The 22,617-nt window shown below is 36.7% G+C and overlaps 1 protein-coding gene across 1 annotated transcript in view; it reads right to left on the reverse strand.

Moving 5' to 3' along the window:
* Mcf2 (MCF.2 cell line derived transforming sequence) overlaps positions 1-22,617 on the reverse strand; it is a 99,774-nt gene that overhangs the window by 23,451 nt on the left and 53,706 nt on the right. The window contains exons 12-19 of the mRNA XM_028754133.1: positions 21,640-21,831; positions 20,352-20,523; positions 15,098-15,141; positions 13,178-13,257; positions 10,467-10,533; positions 9,670-9,785; positions 9,324-9,393; positions 8,148-8,240 (exon numbers count right to left, since the gene is read on the reverse strand). Of these exons, the coding sequence (XP_028609966.1) occupies positions 8,148-8,240; positions 9,324-9,393; positions 9,670-9,785; positions 10,467-10,533; positions 13,178-13,257; positions 15,098-15,141; positions 20,352-20,523; positions 21,640-21,831 (834 nt within the window). The remainder of the gene's footprint in view (positions 1-8,147; positions 8,241-9,323; positions 9,394-9,669; positions 9,786-10,466; positions 10,534-13,177; positions 13,258-15,097; positions 15,142-20,351; positions 20,524-21,639; positions 21,832-22,617) is intronic.

Here is a 22,617-nt window from a genome sequence, read left to right on the forward strand (position 1 = left end):
GTGTGTGTGTGTGTGTGTGTGTGTGTGTGTGTATGCAAGATACTCATAAACTCATGAGCAAATTTTTTAGCAATTTTAATATAAAATAAACAGATATGTACCTGTGGAAATGCCAAGCCCCAAGAGCTCTTTGATTAGACCCCAGACATGAATCTTTTATAAATATTAAGGAATATATATCAGAAATATCACTGTGGACTATAGTACAAAAACAAAGAGAAATAATATACCTGAAAAACTCAATACCATTTTGAAAATTTGAGGGCACATACCTATAATTCAGCACACAAGAGGAAAGAAGAAAGTAGATTTCTATAAGTTCAAAGCCAGCTTGGTCTACATAGTGAATTCCAGGCCAGCCAGAGCTATATAATACAGAGACCCTATCTCAAAAAGAAAAAGAGAGAAGAGAATGAAACAAAGGGGAAAAGGAAGGAGAGAAGAACAAAGGGAGAGAGGGAAAGAAGGAAAGAAAGAAGAAAGAATTTCAGAGGTAGAAATTACAGCATTTAAAAGTCTAAAAGTTTTCCACATATAAATACACATTGGTATAAACTGCATAAAATTTGAGAATGCAGGAAATGACAATAGGTTAGAATGATTAAAATGTTCTTCCATCTGTCCAAGAACATTAATAAAAGACTAGCTCCATAGGCAAAGGCCTAGACAAGAAATAGGTTGTGCTAAATATAAATCTGACTGGGTATGAGAACAGAGTATTTTTTAAGATTGCAAGAAAAATACAGACTTCATCAACTGGTGCTGTATTTCATTCAGTAATTGGCTTGCTGCCACTATAAATAGAGGGGTCATGACACTGGGTCCTGGGAACAGTGGAGGGACCATAGTTAGGAAAAGATGGGGGTGGTAAGGATGAATGTGCATATGGAGTGTATATAACACAAGAAGCCTGGAAGGAGGCTATACCTGACTAAGATATACAGCCTTCTACTGAATGTAAATAAAATACAACAAATAATCTAGTTCAAATAAGAATAAATGATCAACACTTAAAGATGATAGACTGATACATGCATTTAATCTCCATCATGAAACCCAACTAGAATGATGACATATTTGTCTCAAGACAAAAAATATTTGAGAAGTGAGGAGATATTTGCAAAATGTAAATCAATCAATTGTTCCAAATGCCTATGTAAATCCTCTTGAATATTCAACACATTAGTAACATTTTTTGCTAAATGATTAACAAAAGCAGCTGTCTTAACTTCTTGTGTCAAAGCAATTGCAGAAGCAGTGGTGCTAGCAATTAATGTAATTAAAGCTGTTATACCAGCAATAATCAAACCCACTACCCTCTTCTTCTGCTTAAAGCCTGACTCATTTCTTCCAGTACTTGTAAGCTTTTTTTCAGAATACTAAGGTTCTGTGATACTCAGGGCAATAAGACAAAAGCTGATTGATAGACCTCCATAACTGACATGGCAAATTTCAAAACACAAACACAATTAGAAAGTGTACAATCAATGCATCTTACATTAAATACTGTAGAAGAAACAAAAGTAATTTTAACTTGACAATTAAAAGAGCCTTAACACATGTTCTAACACTTGGTCAAGCTTCCATAATGGCATATATAGCTTGATCATGATATCCCTTTTTGTCCTGGGAATACTTTTATTTCTGCCCAAGCTTTAAGCTTGTCTTTAACAACATCAACATGTTGGCAGCCAAGTATATGATGGCTTGAACCTGAAAATGGACACCCAGACAGAGTTATTAAATTAACAGGCTGGCAAGCTAAGAACGGGTAAGATTCTGCACAGAGCCTTACCAAGCTAAGACATGAGTGCATTGCTTTTGATAATGCATATTCCATGGCAGGTAAGGAAGGCATTCTTGTCAGAAAGACCTTAGACTGGCTCAGTCTTGCTAATGAAATAAAAAAGAGGGAGAGGCAAAGAGCCTTTGGGGCTGCTAGGCAAGAATCTGACATAGGCCAAGGACAAGGAAATAGGCTGCTTGGCAGGAATCTGACATTAGCCAAAGACAAGGAAGTGGGCTTCAGGCAGGAATCTGACATTAGGCTAGAACAAATAATTAATTTCAAGCAGGAATCTAAATCTTAGGCTAGAACGAAGAATGTCAGGCAGGAATCTAAATATTAGGCTAAAGCAAAGAAGTAATTTCAGACAGGAGTCTAAATCTTAGGCTAGAACAATGAAGTAGGCTTCAGACATGAAAATGATTTGGGGGTAGAACAGGGAAGTAGGCTCAGATATTTGGGACATCCTGATAAGCCCTTAGAAACAATGATCACGGGAGTGTTCATGAAACTTTGTTTATAGCCTTGCTTGGTCTTTGACTATTTGTATTTATTGTCTTGCTTGTTCCTTGACTATTTGCATCTATTGTATTGCTAGTTCCTCAACCTAGAACTGACCTTAATACTTGCATGTAATTAAAATGGTATAAAAGCAAAAAGGAGTAGGGGGGATGGGATGGGGGGTTCTAGGAAGGAGAAATGGGAAAAGGAGATGACATCTGAAATGTAATATAATATATATTATATAAAATATATTATATTTTATATATTATATATAATATATAATAATAAAATATCCAATAAGAAAATAAAAAAATAAATAAAAGTATGTTCTTTTAGAGGATCAGGGTTAGATTAACAGCTCCAACATGATGGTTTACAATCACTTGTAAATCCAGTTCTAACAAATACAAAACCATCCTCTCATCTTTGAGGATACTACATCCACATGGTACACAAACATGAATGCAGGAAAAAACACATGTACACTATAAAATAATAACATTTCTAAAACAAAGTTACAGCTATAGTAAACAAAAGATAAAAACAAGCCAAATGCCCATCAACTAATGGTCATATTAATCAAATATGATCTATCAACTCAGAAAAATATTCAAACAGGAAAAAGAATAAATTACTGTTACATACAATGGTATGAAACTCAAAAATACTTGTGAAATAACCACTTCTAAACCTGTGGATCATGTCCCCTTTGGGGTCACAAAATCAGATATCATGCATATCAGATATTCACATTACAATTCATAACAATAGCAAAATTTTAGTTATGAAGTAGCAATGAAATAATTTTGTGGTTGGGGATCACCACAACATGAAGATCTGTATTAAAAGACCTGCAGCATGCAGAAGAGTGAGAACCACTGTATTAAGAAAAAGAAGCCACTTCCAAAAAAAAAAGCTGGGCAGTGGTGGCGCACGCCTTTAATCCCAGCACTTGGGAGGCAGAGGCAGGCAGATTTCTGAGTTTGAGGCCAGCCTGGTCTACACAGTGAGTTCCAGGACAGCCAGGACTACACAGAGAAACTCTGTCTCGAAAAATTAAAAAAAAAAAGAAAAAGAAGCCACATAAAAATACCATATAGTTTAAGTTTTTGTGTTAGGAAATACTCAGAATAGGCAAAGCTACAAAAACAGAAATCAAATTAACAGCTGAATGTTAATTGAATGTATTGGGGAAATCAGTGTAAGAGGTGACTATAAAAAGGTACAAGGTCATGTAATTCTCTCTTTTTTATTTTATTTTTGGCTTGGTCCATTAGTTGCTTACTATTATATATTTGTTTTCAAAGACAGGATGTCACTATGTAGCCCAGGCATGACTCAAACTCAAGACCCTTCTTCCTCAGGCCTGTCAGTGCTGGAATAACAAGTGTGTGCCATCATGACCGACTTTAGGGTGGGAATTTATAATGATAAAAATGTTCTTATATTGTGTTGATAACCATACAAGCTGATGAATACAGTTGAACGATTGAATCGTATGCTTTAAAGCAGTAGTATTTAACCTGTGAGTCATGACTCCTTTGGGGCCAAATGACCCTTTTACAGGCGTTACCTAAGACCATTGGAAAACAGATATTTACATTGTGATTCATAATAGTTGCAAAATTACAGTTATAAAGTAGCAATGAAGTAATTTTATGGTTGGGATCACCACATATGTCTTAGTCAGGGTTTCTATTCCTGCACAAACATCATGATCAAGAAGCAAGTTGGGAAGGAAAGGGTTTATTCAGCTTGCACACCGCTGTTCATCACCAAAGAAAGTCAGGACTGGAACTCAAGCAGGTCAGGAAGCAGGAGCTGATGCAGAGGCCATGGAGGGATGTTACTTACTGGTTTCCTTCTCCTCCTGGCTTGCTCAGCTTGCTTTCTTATAGAACCCAGGACTACCACAAACAATGGACCCTCCCCCCTTGATCACTAATTGAGAAAATGCCTTACAGCTGGATCTCATGGAGGCATTTCCTCAACTGAAGCTACTTTCTCTGTGATAACTCCAGCTTGGGTCAAGTTGACACATAAAACCAGCCAGTACAACATATGAGGAAGTATATTAAAGGGTCATAGCATTAGGAAGATTGAGAACCTCTGTTTTAAAGGGGTGAATTTTGTAGTATTTTAGTTAAATCTTAATAAATCCGTTACCAAAACCAAAATTAAATGGACATTAAAATCTAAAATAAACAATGTAAAAGCTGCACTAAGCATAACTGAGTCACGTGAGCCTGATCAACAGAAGATGTGATAAAAGTAAGCCAGAGGGCATTTGGACTAAGGGGCTAAGGTTCAGCTGAGATCAGATCAGCATACTGAAAGCAAGGAGAAGAGTTGACTATATATCTAACAACTCAGACCATCATCCCTTTTCCTTAAGTGCCATAGCAGTCAATTATAGTTATATTGAACAGCAGTCTGAAAGATCTAAGCAATTGAAGAGAATGTATAAAGATAGATGTGGTAACAACTCCCCCCATCTCTCATTAGCATGCCAAAGGAAACAATCTGAGACAAACAATCCAAGACTGAGGATCATACTCAATAAACCCAGAAATGCACAAGAGACTTTTGTCAGATTTCATACATTTGTCCTTATTGCAACCAAACAGACAAATAATAGACATTTCAGAACATCATCCAAGATAAGGGACAGGTGCTAATGAAGAAAAAAATAGAAAACCAGTTTGAATGCAGTTGGCACTATGAAGAGAGAAGAAAACTACTTTAAAATGAAAATATATTATTATCTTCATATAGATAAATGAAAAAAAGTCTAAAACAAAGAATCAGGATTCTATTAAAAGTAACTCAGGGAGTCCAGAAAATTACTTGGCACAGCCACTGTGGAAATCAGGATGGAAGTTCCTCAATAACCACAACTAGGGCTAGGATGACAGCTCAGTTGATAACATAATTGCAAGCATGAAGACCAGAGTTAGATACCCCAGAACTTGCATTTTAAAAATTTAGAAACAAAAGATATGTTAGACAAAGGTGGTACACACCTTTAATCTCAGCACTCTGGAGGTAAAGGAAAGTGGATCTCTGTTAGTTCAATGCCAGCTTGATCTACAAATCAAGTCCAGGACAGCCAGGGTCACATAGAGATAACCTGTATGGCGGTTTGAACATGCTTTTCCCCTAGGGAGTGGTACTTTTGAGAGGTGTGGCCTCTTGGAGTAAGTGCGTTCCTGTGGGAGTGAGCTTTGAAGCTCTGCTCAGTACAGAAGAGTCAGTTTTCTCCCGTCTGCAGTCAGATGAAGATGTAGAACTCTCAGCTCCTCCATCACCATGCCTGCCTGGACACTGCCATGTTCCCACCTTGATGATAATGTACTAAACCTCTGAACCTGTAAGCCAGCCCCAGTGAAATGTTGTCCTTATAAGAGTTGCCTTGATCATGGTGTCTGTTCACAGCAGTAAAACCCTAACTAAGACACCTTGTCTTAAAAAGCCAAAGCAAACAAACAAAACAACAAAGATACACATGGTGGCTTACAGCACTTATACACTTATAATCCCAACACTGGGGAGGAGGATATAGGCAGATCTCTGACACCTGGTAACCAGTCAGCCTACTCAACTTATCATGTTCTAAGCTAAGGAAAGACTCTGTCTCAAAAGACCAAGGCGAATGGCACCCAAGGAATAACACTAAAGGTTGATCTTTGACCTCAACACCCCAGACACACATGTGCATTTATACTCGTGCATAAATGTCCACACACATACACACATGTTTCTGTGAAGACACAAACATACACATTTTTAAAAATTGAAATAAAACTGCCAAATGACCCAGCTATACCATCATTAGGACTCTAAATCAGCATTCTAAAGAGATACTCGCACATCTAGGTCTGCAGTAGAGATATCCACAGTACGTGATTCTCTTCCACAGATGAATGGACAGTATGGTATACAGTGGAGTCTTATTGAGCCATAGTGAAGCATGAAATTGTGTCATTTTTAGGAAAATAAGAGTAGTGCTAGAATCATATTAAAAGTAAAATATACCAGACTCAAAAATAAATATAAAACCAAGACTATACATATAAAGAGTGACATATATAAAGATAGCATTTACATATAAGTAAAGAGAGACTATTTGAGAAGAGAAAGGGGACTAGGGAGATCGATGTTGGAATAAGAAAGGGTAATAAGCGGTAACTATGTTCAATACACATGATCTACTTAAATCGGTGTTATAAAATCCATCACCTTACATAATAAGTATATGCCAATAACATTTTATCTTTAAAAAAATGGTGACAGCAATAAAACTCTCAATTAGGAAGAGTAGCAGATAATTCCTGAGAGCAGAATAGAAAAGGAAAAGGCTTGGCAGCCAGAGAAAAGATAATTATAGGGATAGTCCAGGATTCCAACATCCACACAATAGAAATTCCAGAAAAGGAAAATAAGGAGGATAAAGTGGAGTAAAATGAAGTAAATTTGGACTGGAGATCCCAGGTTTGGAATGATCAGCAAGGGCTAGGGTACAGCTCAATGTTAGAGTACTTGCCTAGTATATAAAAGGCCTTAGGTTTTACACTTTTACCACAAAACTCTAAAGAAGTAATACCCTAAATACCAAGATATTGAGTGAAAACAATGCCAACCAACAAACTTTAAGTATAGTTCCCATGTCCTTCTGAGGAAGAGAGTCAAACTGGTGTCATATTTCTTCTAGAAATCAGAAAGCAGTGAAGCAGTATCTTCAATTTTCTGAGAATAATTATTTAATTATTTCTTAGTTAGAATTTTATACTTAGCCATCTTTAACAATCAAAGCATTAGGGTACAATAAAAACTCTTACTCATGCAAGATCTCAAAAACTTATACAAATATATGACCTAACATGTATTTTCTAATAGAGGGTAGAATAAGATGAAGGCCAGGAGGTTAGAAAGATGGCTCAGCAAGTTACAGCACCTGTTGCTTTTGCACAGGATACAGACTCCATTCTCAGAATCCACATAGTGAGTCACAACAATCCAAACTCCAGTTCCATGGGATCCATCACCTTATTCTGACTCCCAGGTATTCACATAGTGTTCATGCATACATACAGGCAAGATACACATAAAGTTAAATAAATATTTTTAAAAGATTGGCATGTAGCTAGGAAGACAGGCTACTAAAGAGACCAGTAAGAAGTGCCCCCAAATGATATGCACCTAGACACTGATATGAAAGCTATAACCAAGTCAGAAACTCTAGAAGTTATTTCTTTTGGATGAAATTTAAAGACAGTCGATATATGTAAACATATGAAAAAAATATGATTACTAAAATCAGAAGAGGTTAAGAGAGGAAGAAAGCAAAGCATATAGAAAAATAGAGTAAAAAGAAAATTATAACAAAAACAGAAGAGAAAGAAAAGTGACCATATTTTACTATATGAGTCATCTGCCCAGAGAAATTCCAGTCTTAATAATTGAGTTAAATATAGCCAATTGATCTAACAAAAATATACTGGAAGCTTTGGAGAAAAGAATTTCATGTGGCTATGGTCATGGGACAGGGAACAGTAAAGAGACCTAAATCTTCATTTTTCTAAAACAGGAAGGAGAAAGACAAGCATGTTATTTGGAGATAGGAAGGCAAATACCACAAGTAGCTAAAAGTGGTTGCCTCTGGGGAACAACAAATATGTATTCCTATACGTAAGTATGTGTATGTGTTTACTTTGGTTGAGAATTGCTATTTCATATATATATATATATATATATATATATATATATATATATACACAAAGCAGAAAATGAATTTGCTAATGAGAAATATTCTAATATCTTCCAAAAGGAATGTGTTTAATATTTAAATAATTAATACCTGGAAAAAGGCACATTCAGAATACTTCCTCCAAATTAACTCTGACCTGGGTTTATTCTGACAGTATTTGGCATACATCTGAAAATCATCCTTCTGTAATAAAGCACAAATGCAAATATATTACCAATTTATAAATATGAATTTTTGTTTTTAAAAAGGCTGAGCAAGACAATATGTGACCAACCATGATAGTCAATGTGACATAAAAAACCCTGCTTTGTGTTCCAAGGGCAGCACACCCATTGGGCCAGACAGCAGGATACATAATTCTACAAGCAATTCTAGAATTCCTGCTTACCAAACTTGACAGTTGAGCAAGAAAAGAGAACCCTTATCTTTGTAAGCTATTTATTGTCATGATTTAATAGGTGCCAATGTGCATTTTCTGTGCCATTAGTCTGCTAGCTGTCTAAATAAAGGAGCTTACAGCTAACTTCCAAGTTAGAAGTAGTCCTTGGTTCATCACTGAGACATCATCACGTCTAAGCACATGGCTACACAGTTTGCTCCCCCTTTGACATCTTTCCCTGATCTTCTTCTATTGGTCTATCTCCTATTCCCACTTTAACTTTCATTTCATGAGTGTCTTCTATATAGCCACTGTTACACCCTCAAGCTATGGTTGATTGAACTGATTTCCAATCAGGAGAAGGTTGGTCTTTCAAAAGGAGGAGAAACTAGATAACTTGTAATTTAATGGGTGGGGGATGGGGTAAGGGGTAACATATGAAATGTAAATAAAACATCCAATAAAAAAGATAAAAAAAATCCAAAAAAAATCTATAACTACATGATGAGACTCTCTGTCTCTTAAGTTTTGTTTTTTAAAAAAGGCATCTTCTATTCTAACTTTAACCAAGCTCAGTGTGATTTTATTAATATGCTCCTATCTCTCACATCTTCATAGGTAAGGTGGTCCCTGGATTTTATTGCTACGACCTGAGTAATTGAAACAATACTACAGAAGCAAATATTCCCTGAATATCCCTTTCATCATTTTTTCCAACAAAACAGATTTACTTTAAGTATTTGCTGGAATTGATGAGTCTTCTCCAAAAACACAGATATTAAAGGGAAAGGGAGGGGGGTTATCTTGTCTCCAAGGTTACTTTATACAAAAGATACTTTTTGAATTGCCAATATTTAGATAATTTAAAAGCAAGTAATAAGACTAACCCTTTCCAGGAAGCAAGGTCCCACTCTTTCTGGAGCATCAGAGCAATCTTCCAGTCTGCTCATGAAAATGCTGTGGAATTTTTAGACGAAAGTCATTTATGACATATAATAATAAACAAGTGAGAAGTTCTGCTTTCCACGCCTTTTCAAACAGTGTCTCTATACACATCCCTGGTTGTCCTAGAACTCACTATATGAACCAGGCTGGCCTGAAACCCATAGATAATCCATCTCTTTCTGCCTCCTCTCTACCTTTCTGGCATTAAAGGTGTACACCACCACCACCCAGCAATAACTTTGTGAAAATAACAAAATCACCATAAAGTTGAATTTGGCAATTACATACTTGTTATGGAATTCATATATTTCTGCCATATTTCCAAAGAGAACATCCTTTTTATTTCTCAGGAGAGGTGGCATAAGATCAAACATCTGTGGATTGTCCATCTCAGATCTGTAGCCCTATTAAAAAGAAATCAGGTTTTGTATTTGAAATGTTTATGCTAATGTTTAGTTGGACCATTAACAGCATAAGTTCAACAAAATTTAGAGAAGACTTATGAGTACAGCTAATTGAAATTTAACATTTAGATCCCTGAGTTGTAAGAGTTATCTCTAGCATTCTTTTAGAATGCAGGATAAGAAGGTCTGTATAAAAGTAGTACTGTGGCCTTCAAAGCTTTTATTGTAGTGTTGGAAACCAAACCAAAACCAACTATGAAAAATTATAGTACAGAATATAAAGCTCTCCTTAAATTAAAAGTAAGTTTTTAGATTTCTGTTCAGACTAAATTACAAATTACTACCATGGCATTTGTGTCAAATGAGTATTTTTATCCAACCCTCAGTTCTTTCCATTTTAACCTCTAAGTAGCAGCCTGGGAATAATTACAACAGCGCGCCATGTCCCTAAGAGATCAGCTTCTCTTTTTATGTAAGGAATTCTGAATCATGTATCCACACTCCTGAGAGGGAATGTCAATGTAATCACTTAAACAACATGTTGTCTCAAATAACAGCAAATACCCACTGACAACCAAGGACAGAGACAGAAACAGAAAAAGGCTCAGAACACTTTCTAATGAAAGTAGTCAGGGACTGTTTAGGAAAATGGTGGGGAAAAAATCAATTTGCTATACTTACCAACAAAACAGTAAACAGCTCTCGAACATACGCCCTCTCTGTCTGTATCAGCTCATTCAGGACATGGCTACAATGAACAGACCATAGTTATCAGTTAATGTCCCACTCTCGTATCACATTACAATGAATGGATCTGTTATTATCACTAAAAATAATCTAAAGCAGTGGTTCTCAACCTATGGGTTGCAACCCCTTTGTGGGTTGTATATCAGATATCTTGCCTATCAGATATTTACATTATGATTCATAGCAGCAGAAAAATTACAGTCACAAAGTAGCAACAAAATAATTGTCTGATTGGGGGTCACCACAACATAAGGAATTGTATTAGAAGGTCACAGCATTATTAAGAAGGTTTGAGAACCACTGATCTAAAGTAAAATAAGCCAGGATATTGGAACTACCTAGGAGTTTTGTTCCATAATCAAAACATGAAGTTTATTTTATAGTTGTTGGAAAGAGTCACCCAGAAGGCTTTTTAATATATTTTTTAAAAAGGCCAGGTGTGGTGGCACACACCTTTAATCCAGCACTCAAGAGGCAGGGGCAGGAAAATCTATGACTTCAAAAAGCTACATTCTGAGCCAGTCAGGAATACAAAGCAAGATCTGTCTTGGAGGGGGTGAGGTTTTTGCAAATGTTAAAGGGCTGTGTGTTAACATAAAAATGATTTCTAATTCACTTAGATTAAGAACAAATTTACTAGAATAATACAAAGCCTATGTCTGAATTAATTAATTAATTAATTAATTAATTAATTTCCTGAGCTCTAGAATCACCTCCTTAAAAAAAGTACTAACCCTGTAAACACAATTTTCCCTAGTTCCCAGGAACTTTCTGGCTTTTTTCCTCATACATGTTATAAATGCACACACACCTCCACATGGAATAGAAGGAAAACTTAAGATTCTATAGGCACACTGTGTGCCAATCTGTGCCATTAAAATAAAATACAGGTAATACCCAATGGATTTCCAGCCATCATATTTAAGTTTTACTCCCCTCTCTAATATAAGCAACCTATTTACCTTCTACCTTTGTACATTTCTTCTTTTGTTTTTCATAGTTTAAAGAATTTAGACCCTCTTTTTTTCTAAAGTGAGTTCCTTTAAATTATCTTACATAACTTGGGATACATACATATCTCTATGCAATCTGATGCAAACTATTGGTCATTTCTAACAACAGGATATGAAACTTTATTGTCGTTAGTTTTTTGAGACAGACCTCACTATGTAGTCCTCCTGCTCTGTAACTATGTAAATCAGATTGCCTTCAAACTCAGAGATTCCTCTGCTTCTGCTTCCCTAAGATCTGGGGTTAAAGGAATGCACTTCCAGGCCCAGCTCATGATATGGAACTCATATATAGGTCAGTATTTTCAAGTTTAGAATATTAACATAATAATATAAAGTCATATAAAAAGGACCATTGTTGATATCTATGAAACAGTATCTATAACCAAGTATAGCTTTTGACAAGCCCCTTCATTGATTTTCCTTTCTTTTTAAAATGAAAGAAATAGTGTCACAGTTAGCTTTAGATGTCAATTTGACATAAAATTACAATAGCCCAGGAAAAAAAAAAGTCAACAAAATAATTGTCCAATCTGTTTGGTGTATACACAAGTCTGCAGGGCATTCTCTCGATTGATATTAGAGGGCTCAGCCACTGTAGATCCTGGATTCTATAAGAAAGCAGACTGAGTACGGGAAGAAAGCCAGTAAGCAACACTCCTTCATGGCCTCTGCTTTAGTTCCCTTTAGTTCCTACCTCCAGGATCCAGCCCTGACTTCCTCTCATGATAGATAGTGATCTAGAACTATTAGCCAACTAAACCAGTTCCTTCCCCAAATTGCTTTTGTTCAAGGTCTTTATCAAGGCAACAGAAACCAAACTAAAACAGATAGTATGGCCCAAGGGTACTTTCACTTACTAATTGAATCACTCTGGGAATCCAATGTACAGCATGGTTACTATCATTAATTAAATGTCTTATATATAGGACATACACTTGCAAAATAGAACTTACACACCTGTATTCTTACCACAAAAAAGGCACTGTCAGTGTTAACTAACTTGCTATGGCAATCACCTCATCATATCGCACACTGTGTATACTAAATGTGTCCATTTTTGATTCCTAATTATTTTTCAGTAAAACTGTGAAACACAGGAGTTGGAAAGATGGCTCAGTAGTTAAGAGCACATGCTGCTCTTACAGAGGACTCAGGTGTGATTAACAGGATCCAAATGGAGGTTTATAATCATTGATTGCAGGTCCAGGAACTCTGACTCCCCCACTGCTCCCTCCATGGGCACTAAGCATGGACAATATATATATTATATATAATCTATTCCTACACATATCTATCTATATAGTTTATATATATGATTTAAACTGGGAAACACAACAACAACAACAAAAACTCTTGTTTTCCTTTTCAATCTGGAAATGAAAAGTACAGAAATCCTAAAAGGGGACTAGATGTAGCTGAGTGGCAAAGAAAACTACCCAAGACTCATGAAACACATCACAGCTGCTCAGATCGAAATCCAGTACTTGTGACACTCACTAGTACTGTTTAATACCCTAAATAGGACCCTATTTTGCAAAATGAAAATTCTAAGCACATGAGCCTTAGACACCAAACCAGAGCCTTCTGTGGTGAGATACGTATATGAATGTAGGTTAAAAAAAGAAAGAATACTTCTGTAAAATATCCAAGCTATTGTCCAATTTGGGAGACTGATCAGCACTCTTCTCTTGGCTGTCCTGAGTGGTTTCGATCTGAAATAACGAAAATAAAAGTTCAATCATGCCTATGTAGGTACAGTACTTTCTCAAATACATGTATATTAAATTAATGTCAATGTAAATTAAATTAATATCTTTGAAGATAAATTAATATTCAGCATTGCATTTTTCTAAAAATGACTTGGATGTATACTAGTAAAATAAATGTTATGAGTTACTTAAGGGCGCAGATTTAAGGTACTAACTGGGATTTATTTTGTATACTTCTATTTACAGCAACAAAAGCCACGTTCAAGTCTATAGTCATGATAATAGAAACAACATTGAGCATCATTATGTTCCACACATAGGAAACTAAGGAGCTTCACAAATGTTACTTCTTTTTTATACTAACATCATATGTCATATTATCCCCTATTATTTAATAAGCCTGAGGTTAAAAGAGTTTACGAAAGATTATACCATCAATAAGTCAGAGTCTGGCATTAAATAAAGCCAGGCAGTCCAGTTACAGTTTGTACTACTATGCTATGCTACAATGCCTCTTAGAGGTACGTTCTGGGTTCCACTTACTACCAAGGACAAACAAGTAATACATACGGTCCTACAGGTGTGAAGAGGCTACCCTGCAGTTATCAGCCTATCATAGATAACTGAGAAGAATAAAATCTTAGACACATGCACTACCTACTTCCTCCCTGAATCATCCGTGGACTGTGCTTTGTCCCATATATGTGCATTCACAATTTTTTTAAAAGTCATGTATGAATTAGGCACAGTAAGAGATTAACAGTAATAACTGTTAACAAAAATGTTGCAGAGATATATATCCTCTTTCTTTTTCCCTAGAATTTTTCATTTACTGTTTTGAACCATCATTGACCACAGGTAACTAAGACTACAGAAACTGAAATAAGGGAGGGGTACCTTACACATCAAAAAACAAATAAGAGCTGGGTGTGCTGGTACATGTCTTTAATCCCAGCACTCTGGAAGTAGAAGCAGGTAGCTATCTAGGAGTTTGAAGCCAGCCTAGTCTATACAGTAAACCCAAGGAAAGCTCAAAAAAGGGATGAGAGAGAAAGACGGAGGGAGGGAAAGAGGCAGCGAGAAAAGGAGGGAGGAAGGGAAGGAGGGAAGGGAAGAAGGAGGGAGGGTAGGAGGGGAGGAAGGTGGGAGGTAAGGAGGGAAGGAGGGAGGGAGGAAGGAAGGAAAAATAAGAAAGAAACAAGTAGGACTGGAGAGATGGCTCAGTGGTTAAGAGCACTGACTGCACTTCCAGAGGTCCTGAGTTCAAATCCCAGCGACCACATGGTGGCTCACAGCCATCTGTAATGAGATCTGATGCCCTCTTCTGGTGTGTCTGAAGACAGCTACAGTGTATTCATATATAAATAAATCTTTTTTTAAAAAAAAAAAAAAGAAAGAAAGAAATAGATGCATTTCCTGCATCCTGAGTCAGTGTGTTCATGGTCTATGATAAACTGGACTCTCTGCTTTGTTTTGGCAGTACTACACTCATTTATGAAAGAAAGCACCATCTGTAGAAAGACAAAGCATTGCTTAGGTGTGTGGATGTGGACAACATGAAGAGGGACTGTAACTTATACACAGGGCTCTACAGAAAGTATTCTGAATGTAAGTCAGGACTTCAAAACAAAAAAACAATACAATAACAGCAACCAAACTGCTCACACACTGGGACTATGCCAGTACTGTAATTAGATACGGGCAGCAGATTTTTCTTATATGTGTAAGATTTTCAAATTCACAAGGTAAGTGTAATAAATGGAAAACATGCCTGAAACTCCATGCTAATTCTACAATTGTAGTAGCACAGCCAACACTGAATTCATTAATCAATTATACTTACTTTCACGGTGCTCTGAGCTTGAATCTGTCTCCAAGACTTCTTTACTGGTAGAGAAATGTGAAATAATGTTAAACTGGAATTAAAGTCAACACTGTTAATGAAAACACAAGTGTGTTTATTAGAAAGAAATTGTTTCAATATATTTGTTAGTGTTTTAAAGCACTCTACAGAAGATAGCAACTGGTTAGATAGCTATGTACATCCAACTGAACTTCTTATGAAGCATGAGTTTGCTATGAACTACCCATCCTCACCTGGAGTACACATGCACTTACTTGCCAAAAGAAAAGGGTGTTAAATGTTCACAATTATGTTCAAATTCAGTATGCATTCTGCCACATAAACATTCAGTCACATTGTTGTTCACTTACTCACTGGATGAAAGATTTCTCGGAATCTAGCCCTACATGTATGAGACCAGGGAAGACAGGAGAGGGTAGCTGGGAGGGGGGATTTAAAGAACAAATTATGGGGCTGGCAAGTTGTTTTATCAAGTAAAATTGTTTGCTGCTAACCGTGATGAGTTTATCTTATTTTCACAACCCATATGGGATAAGGAGAGAAGCAACCCTAGCAAACCATTCTATCATGTACATGTATGTATGGTTTTACACCAGCATGTGCACGTGCACACACACACACACACACATGCAAATAAGAACAAATTATGTATGAAAATGTCATAATGAAAGTCATTATATATTAACTTGAAAATTAATGACAAAAACCCAAGTTCATCCTGGTAATTATAGCATCCACTATTTATTTGGCACTTACTCCAACCAGGTCCTGATCTAAGCCCAATGATTTGTTTTCTTCTTTAATTCTCAAATCTACACTAAGAGATGGACAACAACATCTAGCTCATTTTACAGATAAGGTATCACTAAGGTTAGCATCTGTTCAGGAGGTAGATTTAAACCTGTACATGTTTCCATAGTAGGGTAAAAATGCTCATTTTAAAAACCTTCATTAAAAATTCAAAGCCTTAATATTTATTTTTAAACACTACATCTCCAGCACTGGAGAAAAAGAAAACAGGGTGGAGAGTGAACTGGAAATATAACTCAATGATAGAGCACTTGTCTTGCTTGCGTTCAGTTCCCAGCACTGGGGAAGAAATGATGGTTTTCACAGAAGCAAGCAGAGTCAAATGTCCTTTAAAAGTAAAAGCCACAGACAAACTAAAGAATAGATTAAGTTCTGAATCAAGAAGGCTGCTATCCTTCTGGGGTACATGAGCACTGCTCTCAGCATAGAAGAAACACACCTTCTATCCTCCTTTTCTTGGCAAGAGCTAGTGTCAGGCACACTCAGGGAGTGGATGGTCTTTCATTTTATAAAATATAGATACTTCACCATCATTAATTACCAAGTTTTGACACATAAAAGTTATATATAGATATATGTTAGACTTAGTGTGAATTATCATACAAGATCAGCTTCTTAATAAGTACCAGTGTGCCTCATCTTAAAGATAACTAACATACAAAGGTCCAAACTTATTTCTTAAAGTAAATTATAGTTTAGTTGCAAATTGAGAGATGTATATATGTGTATCTTTTTCTGAAAAGCGAGGTAAATACATTCATTCATTCTTTCAACAGTGTAAAGGCATACATACAAAATAGCTGGGCACCGGTGTGATATGTCAAGCTAGCTTTGTGTTTGTGGATATGCAAAGATGACTTGCACACAGATCTTGTCCCTGCAAAGTATCCTGCCTAGCAAGTGCAACAACAAACAGGTAAGTAGGCTGTATGGAAGAAGTAGACTCAGAGTAGGAGCTAGCAAGGAGGCAATGGAGGAACAGGGGAAGAGTAGTCTAAAGAAACAGCAATCTATGCAAACTCCACAAGGTAACAGAAGAGAAAGGGAGGCAAGGAGGCTATGGCAATGGGAGCCAAAGAGACTATGGTCAAGGCCACCGATGATGTTATGTTAGACTGAGAAAGTGGCAGTAAAGAAAATAACGATAGGAATTACTAGATTCACAGATGGCATATTTATCAACAAATACAATTAACTGTATATGCCAGGAAGTGCATGCTGACAGGAGCCTGATATAGCTGTCTCCTTAGAGGTCTGCCAGAGTCTGACATATCCAGAGGCAGATGCTCACAGCTAGCCATTGAACTGATCATGGGGTTCCCAATGGAGGAGTTAGAGTGAAGGCCATTGGAGCTGAAACAATACCAACCAACCAGAGCTCCCAGGGTCTAAACCACCAGCCTGGGAGCACATAGGGAGGGACTCCAGCTGTATAAGTAGGAGAGGATGGCATTGTTGGGCATAGGTGAGAGAAGAAGAACTTGATCCTGTGAAGGCTGGATGTCCTAGTGTGGGGGAATTTGAGGGTGGCAAGGTAGGAGTAGAGGTACACCCTCATAGAAGCAGGAAGGGGGGGATGGGATAGGGGGTTTCTGGGTAGAGGGAAATGGGGAAAGGGCATAACATCTGAATGTAAGTAAAATAGCCAATAAAATTTTTTTTAAAAAAAAGAAAGTAATGATAGGAATTACTAGATGCCAACTGTATAGGAATGAGCAGGAACATCTAAGCTTGGACAAATGGGGACATTACAGTACCAGTTAACAAGATGGGAAAGAAGAGTTATACATGGTTTGCAGAAGAGATGTGTTCGGTATGATGAGGCTGTTTCCTATGGGAAATTTGATGTTGTAAATACCAGTCTGAAGCTTAGGTGACAGACCTAGACTAGAAATCGAGCTTTAAAAGCCCAACCATATCTAACACTATTTTTCACCGGCAGTGCCGTTCTATAGCTTCTCTTCGTACTCAGGGGGAATTCATCAAACATCACATCCTTCTAGTTGACAGGGACTATGCTAGATGGAAAACTCAATTTAATGAAGAAAAAACTAAACAAGCAAAAACAGAATAAAAAACCAGTTTGACTCGTTTTGATGAAAAATTAGCACACACTTTGATTTGGTCAAATACTTGATTTACCAACTCCGAGTTTTAGAATCTTGTCTGAAATATGTTATTGCCTACATTACCCATAGACCAATAGGGTAACATGCAGAAGGTTTAAATAGTGATCTGGTATAATTTACAAACCATAATGGATGATGGAGAAAATCATGTATTCATCTCAGCAGTTTATCCATTAAGGTGCCTTCATCTGCATAACTACACAAGGTAGTCTTAAACTGAAGCAAATTCAAGCTACTCCAAACAAATATTTCGTATATGTGTGATGTAAGAGTCTTTAAAAATGGAGAAAGCCCTGATTCATATTAATTTCACTAACTCTTTTTGAATATTTATTTTATTGTTTATTTTGAGTTTTATTTTATTTTGAATGTCTTTGTGGGTGTGGGTAGGCAGATGGGTATGCATAGAGGCCAGAAGAGGGCATTAGATCCCCTGGTGCTGGAGTTACAGGTGATGGTGAGCTGCCATATGGATGCTGGGAAGTGAACTGGAGTCCTCTGGAAGAGTAGGAAGCGCTCTGAACCACTTAGTCACCTCTCCTGCCTCCTCTTCTTTCCTTTTGTTAAGTGGTCATTTTATGAAAGAAAACTGACTTTAGAAGCACACTCTATTCTTTACAGTCATTTTTAAAGATAAGTTCAATGTTGAGAGAGAATAATGTATGGTTGGTATGAAAAGTTAGATAAAGTTATTTGCAGATAGAATTAAAGAATGGCTGCTGATTTGAGATGCCAAACTGGTTTTTCATGTGTACAAACTCATAAAATGTACTGATGGTAAGTAATATAATAAAGATGGGTACCTTTTGAAAAAATTTTACATGCTTGAAAGAAAGAATATCCAATTCCCACTGCAGAAAGAAAGTGTAATGCCATTAAATAAAAATCTGAGAAAGAAAGAAAAATAAAATAACACAAAGCACATTTTTCTGAATGACTAATGACACGACTGGGTAGTAGATGGCCTGGTCACAATCCAGAGTGCTCTGCTGCAGGGAGACTTGAGCTTTAGGGGGGTCTATTAAGAAAAGAGATTTAATCAGAGAGAAGAGATAGTCCAATTCATTGAGTAATTCTTGGTGTCAACAATTTTATTTTACTTTCTCTTTATGATCACCTTTTATGTGAGAAGGTATTTGTCCCTATTTTACAGACAAGGAAAGTAAGATCATCAATGTGCCTAAGGACACACAGCTAAAGTATCCTGATATGTAACTGATGTCTACTTTGTGCTTATAAATATATCAATTGTTTGGTATAATCAGTTCATTTTGTTACTCTGTTCTTTTTACTTTTTTCAGTATCTTTAATAGTTCCAGTATCTCGGCATATTTTTAATATAGTCAACATTATTTATTTAAGCCATGGCTCATACAATCTTATTTTATCTATATGTATACATTTTGGAATTACTAACCATATAACTTCCAATGCATTTATAACTTAATCCATATTGGAGATGAGTTGTATTCAGTCATTACCTCTGGCTCAAGCCTTATCTGCATTTCAAAGTAGTTTCCTGCACTAGTAAAGGGACTGATGCAGTTTAACTCAAAGAGACTGAACTTAGTCACATGCTCAACTCTTCAACTAATTTAACTTGTAGAAAAGATGAAACTGCTCTCTCTCGAAAAGCTACAGAGATAGCTCTAGGAAACCCTTGTGGAAATAATGTTTTCAGACTTTCAGGTACAACATCATTATAAGAATAATTATTTTTGTATAGAACTTAGAAAGGAATGGGATAGTACACAATTAAATAGACTTAAAAGATTCAAGCAAAAAAAAAGAATGGAAACTGTAACAAAAAATTACTAACACAATTAGGATTGACCAGCATCTACTTAGACAAGGCAATCGACCCTATCATAAAAGACACTCAAAATCAAGCATCCTTTAAGAATCAAATAATTGCTCACTGGAATAACAGTAAGAATGCAGGTTTATAATGCATGTACATGTATACACATATAAGATTCACATGCTTTTGAAGAAATTCTGAAGGTCTAAAGCTAGAAAAATTGTCATACTCATCTCTCAAGCTAGAATGTTTCAAGTTGAGGTGTCCATCATCTGACCCAAATCAGTGCTACTACTATGCCTTATGGACATAAAGGGATATCATTCTGACTTCTGCCTTGTACAACAGTGGTTAAACATAAACAAAGAAGCTCAAAGGTTTTAAAATGTATCAGGACTTAAAAGGAATTTAGTAGATATAGCACTTTCACCATCAAAGGAAACAATAGCATGACAAAGAAAGACATAGCAAACATGAAAACAAGCTGCCTTACCATGTTTAGGTGAAAAGAATAGTGTTGCGGCTCTCATCCCACTTTGAGGTGCAGGAATCACAGTCTTGACTACCTCCTCAGATCCGTCCTTTAGGCTCTTAGAACCAGCCTGTTGATTCTCAAATACACTTCGAATATTTCCAAGCTTTAGCTGTATATTCTGCATTTGAGCCTATGAATTGCATAAGATATCTATGAGCTAGGGCTGGAGAAATGGATCAGCAAGTAAGAACACTGGCTACTCTTGTAGAGGACATGGGTTCAATTCCTGGCAACACATGCCCACTCAGAAACATCTTTAATTCTAGGTTTCAGGTTATTCAACACCTTCTGGCCTCCATGGGCACCAGGCATTGTCTACAGCACACATGTATACACACATGCAGTTAAAACATGTATATACATAAAATAGAAAATCATGAGTTGCTCTGCAGAGTGGAGTACGTCTTTAATCCCAGAACTGAGGACGCAGGCAGAGGCAAGCTGATCTCTTGAGTTCAAGGCCAGCCTGGTCTACAAAGCAGTTCCAAGTCAGCCAGTGCTACATAGCCTGATTTGTCTCAAAAAATGTATGAGTTACTTTCTAAAATATGTCATAACAACTGCTATTACATTTATCAGACACAGTTAAAAATTAATTTTTGGACTGAGAGATGGCTTAGTCACTATAGTGCCTGCTGCATAATTATGAAAACCTGAGTTTTACAAACATGTAACACAAACACAGAAACAACTTATTTTAAACATAAAATATAACTAGAGCATATTTAATAAAGATAAAGAACATATTAGTGTATTCTCTTCATGTAAATATAAAACTAAAGTTCCATTGTAAACACCCTGAGGGGTAGAATATGTCAATCATAAAATTGGTCCTAAGTGTCCACTCCACTTAGGAGCCCTTCTCTGAGGATGCAAAACAAAATATATGTGAAAGCTCACAGCACATTTAAATCACTGAAAAATAAAAGTCAGGCTGGATTTAGTAACAGGAGGCCAGCCTGGTCTACACAAGGAGTTCTAAGCCAACCAAAGCTATACAGAGAAACCTGTCTCAAACATCGTAATAATAATAAATATTAATAGACTCAAAGCTAATAGTGAAAGTCTTATTATATAGCAAACATATGCCTGTGGATTCTTTGATACATGACACTGGCACTATCGCCACAGAATTCCAAAGAAGACTGTATGTACACACACCAATGTAAAGTTGGCTGTGAGACACTAAACTCTTATACCATAGTGATTAATTTATTTGTGTGTCTTTGAATAAATTGTCTCTCACCTTGAGTTCAGGAGATAGGAGTACATCAAATTCATATTGCAGGTTTTCGATATCATAATTAATGAAAGGCATGGCCATTTGAAGGAAATTGTCCACATCCTGAAGGGCTTTCTGAGCATCTTCTTTAGTCTGAAACTTATTTATTCCCTGGTTAGCCAGGAGGCATTCCCCTTGATCACAGCACTGACGTGCCTGATGAAGAAAATCACAAAAATGAAAGAGGCAAACATAAGAATGGATAAGGGGAACATGGGCTTGCCATTAAAAAAGCTATCTCCTGTTTTTATATTATTACATCTTAGTGGAGGGGACAGGGTGTGGGTAGGTGTACAAAGCATATTCATGCCATAGCATACATGTGGAGGTCAGAGGACAACTTGGCAGGAGTCATTTATTTCTTCCCAGCACATGGGCCCTTTGGCTTAGACACTGGGAACAAAGTCCATCACTCTAATCCATGGAACCATTTTGTGGGCTGGAGCTGTCTCACTTCTGTCAATCAGAATTATTGTCAGAGCCCAGCTGTGGTGGCACACAATTTTAATCCCAGCACCCAGGAGGCAGGTGCAGGTGAATCTCTGAGAGTTTGAAGCCAACCTGATCTACACAGCAAGTTCCTAGCCGGCTGGAGCTACATTGTAAGACTCTGTCTCCATAAAAAAAAAAAGAAAGAAAGAAAAAGAAAAATGCTTTCAGAGCTGTTAATAAATGATATCTGGTGGTGGCCCCAGAAATTCTGATCCAGTAGCTCTGGGCTGCCAGCCAGACATTTATACTGTTAAAGCACTCCACAGGTATCGCTGATGCAGAGCCAAGGTTGGGAAGCACTGCATTTATTTCATAACAAGTAATTTCTCCTGCCGCAGGAGTCTGGCCACTTTCTCAACACTAACAGTTTACTTTTCTATAAATCAATGACTGAAACATGAAACTTCTAACAGAATATAAAGTGCAATATCAATGCTTAATGATTGCCAA

The sequence above is a fragment of the Grammomys surdaster genome, unplaced genomic scaffold (assembly GCF_004785775.1).
Source record: "Grammomys surdaster isolate TR1022 unplaced genomic scaffold, NIH_TR_1.0 125982, whole genome shotgun sequence".
In the NCBI taxonomy this organism is placed as follows: Eukaryota; Metazoa; Chordata; class Mammalia; order Rodentia; family Muridae; genus Grammomys; species Grammomys surdaster.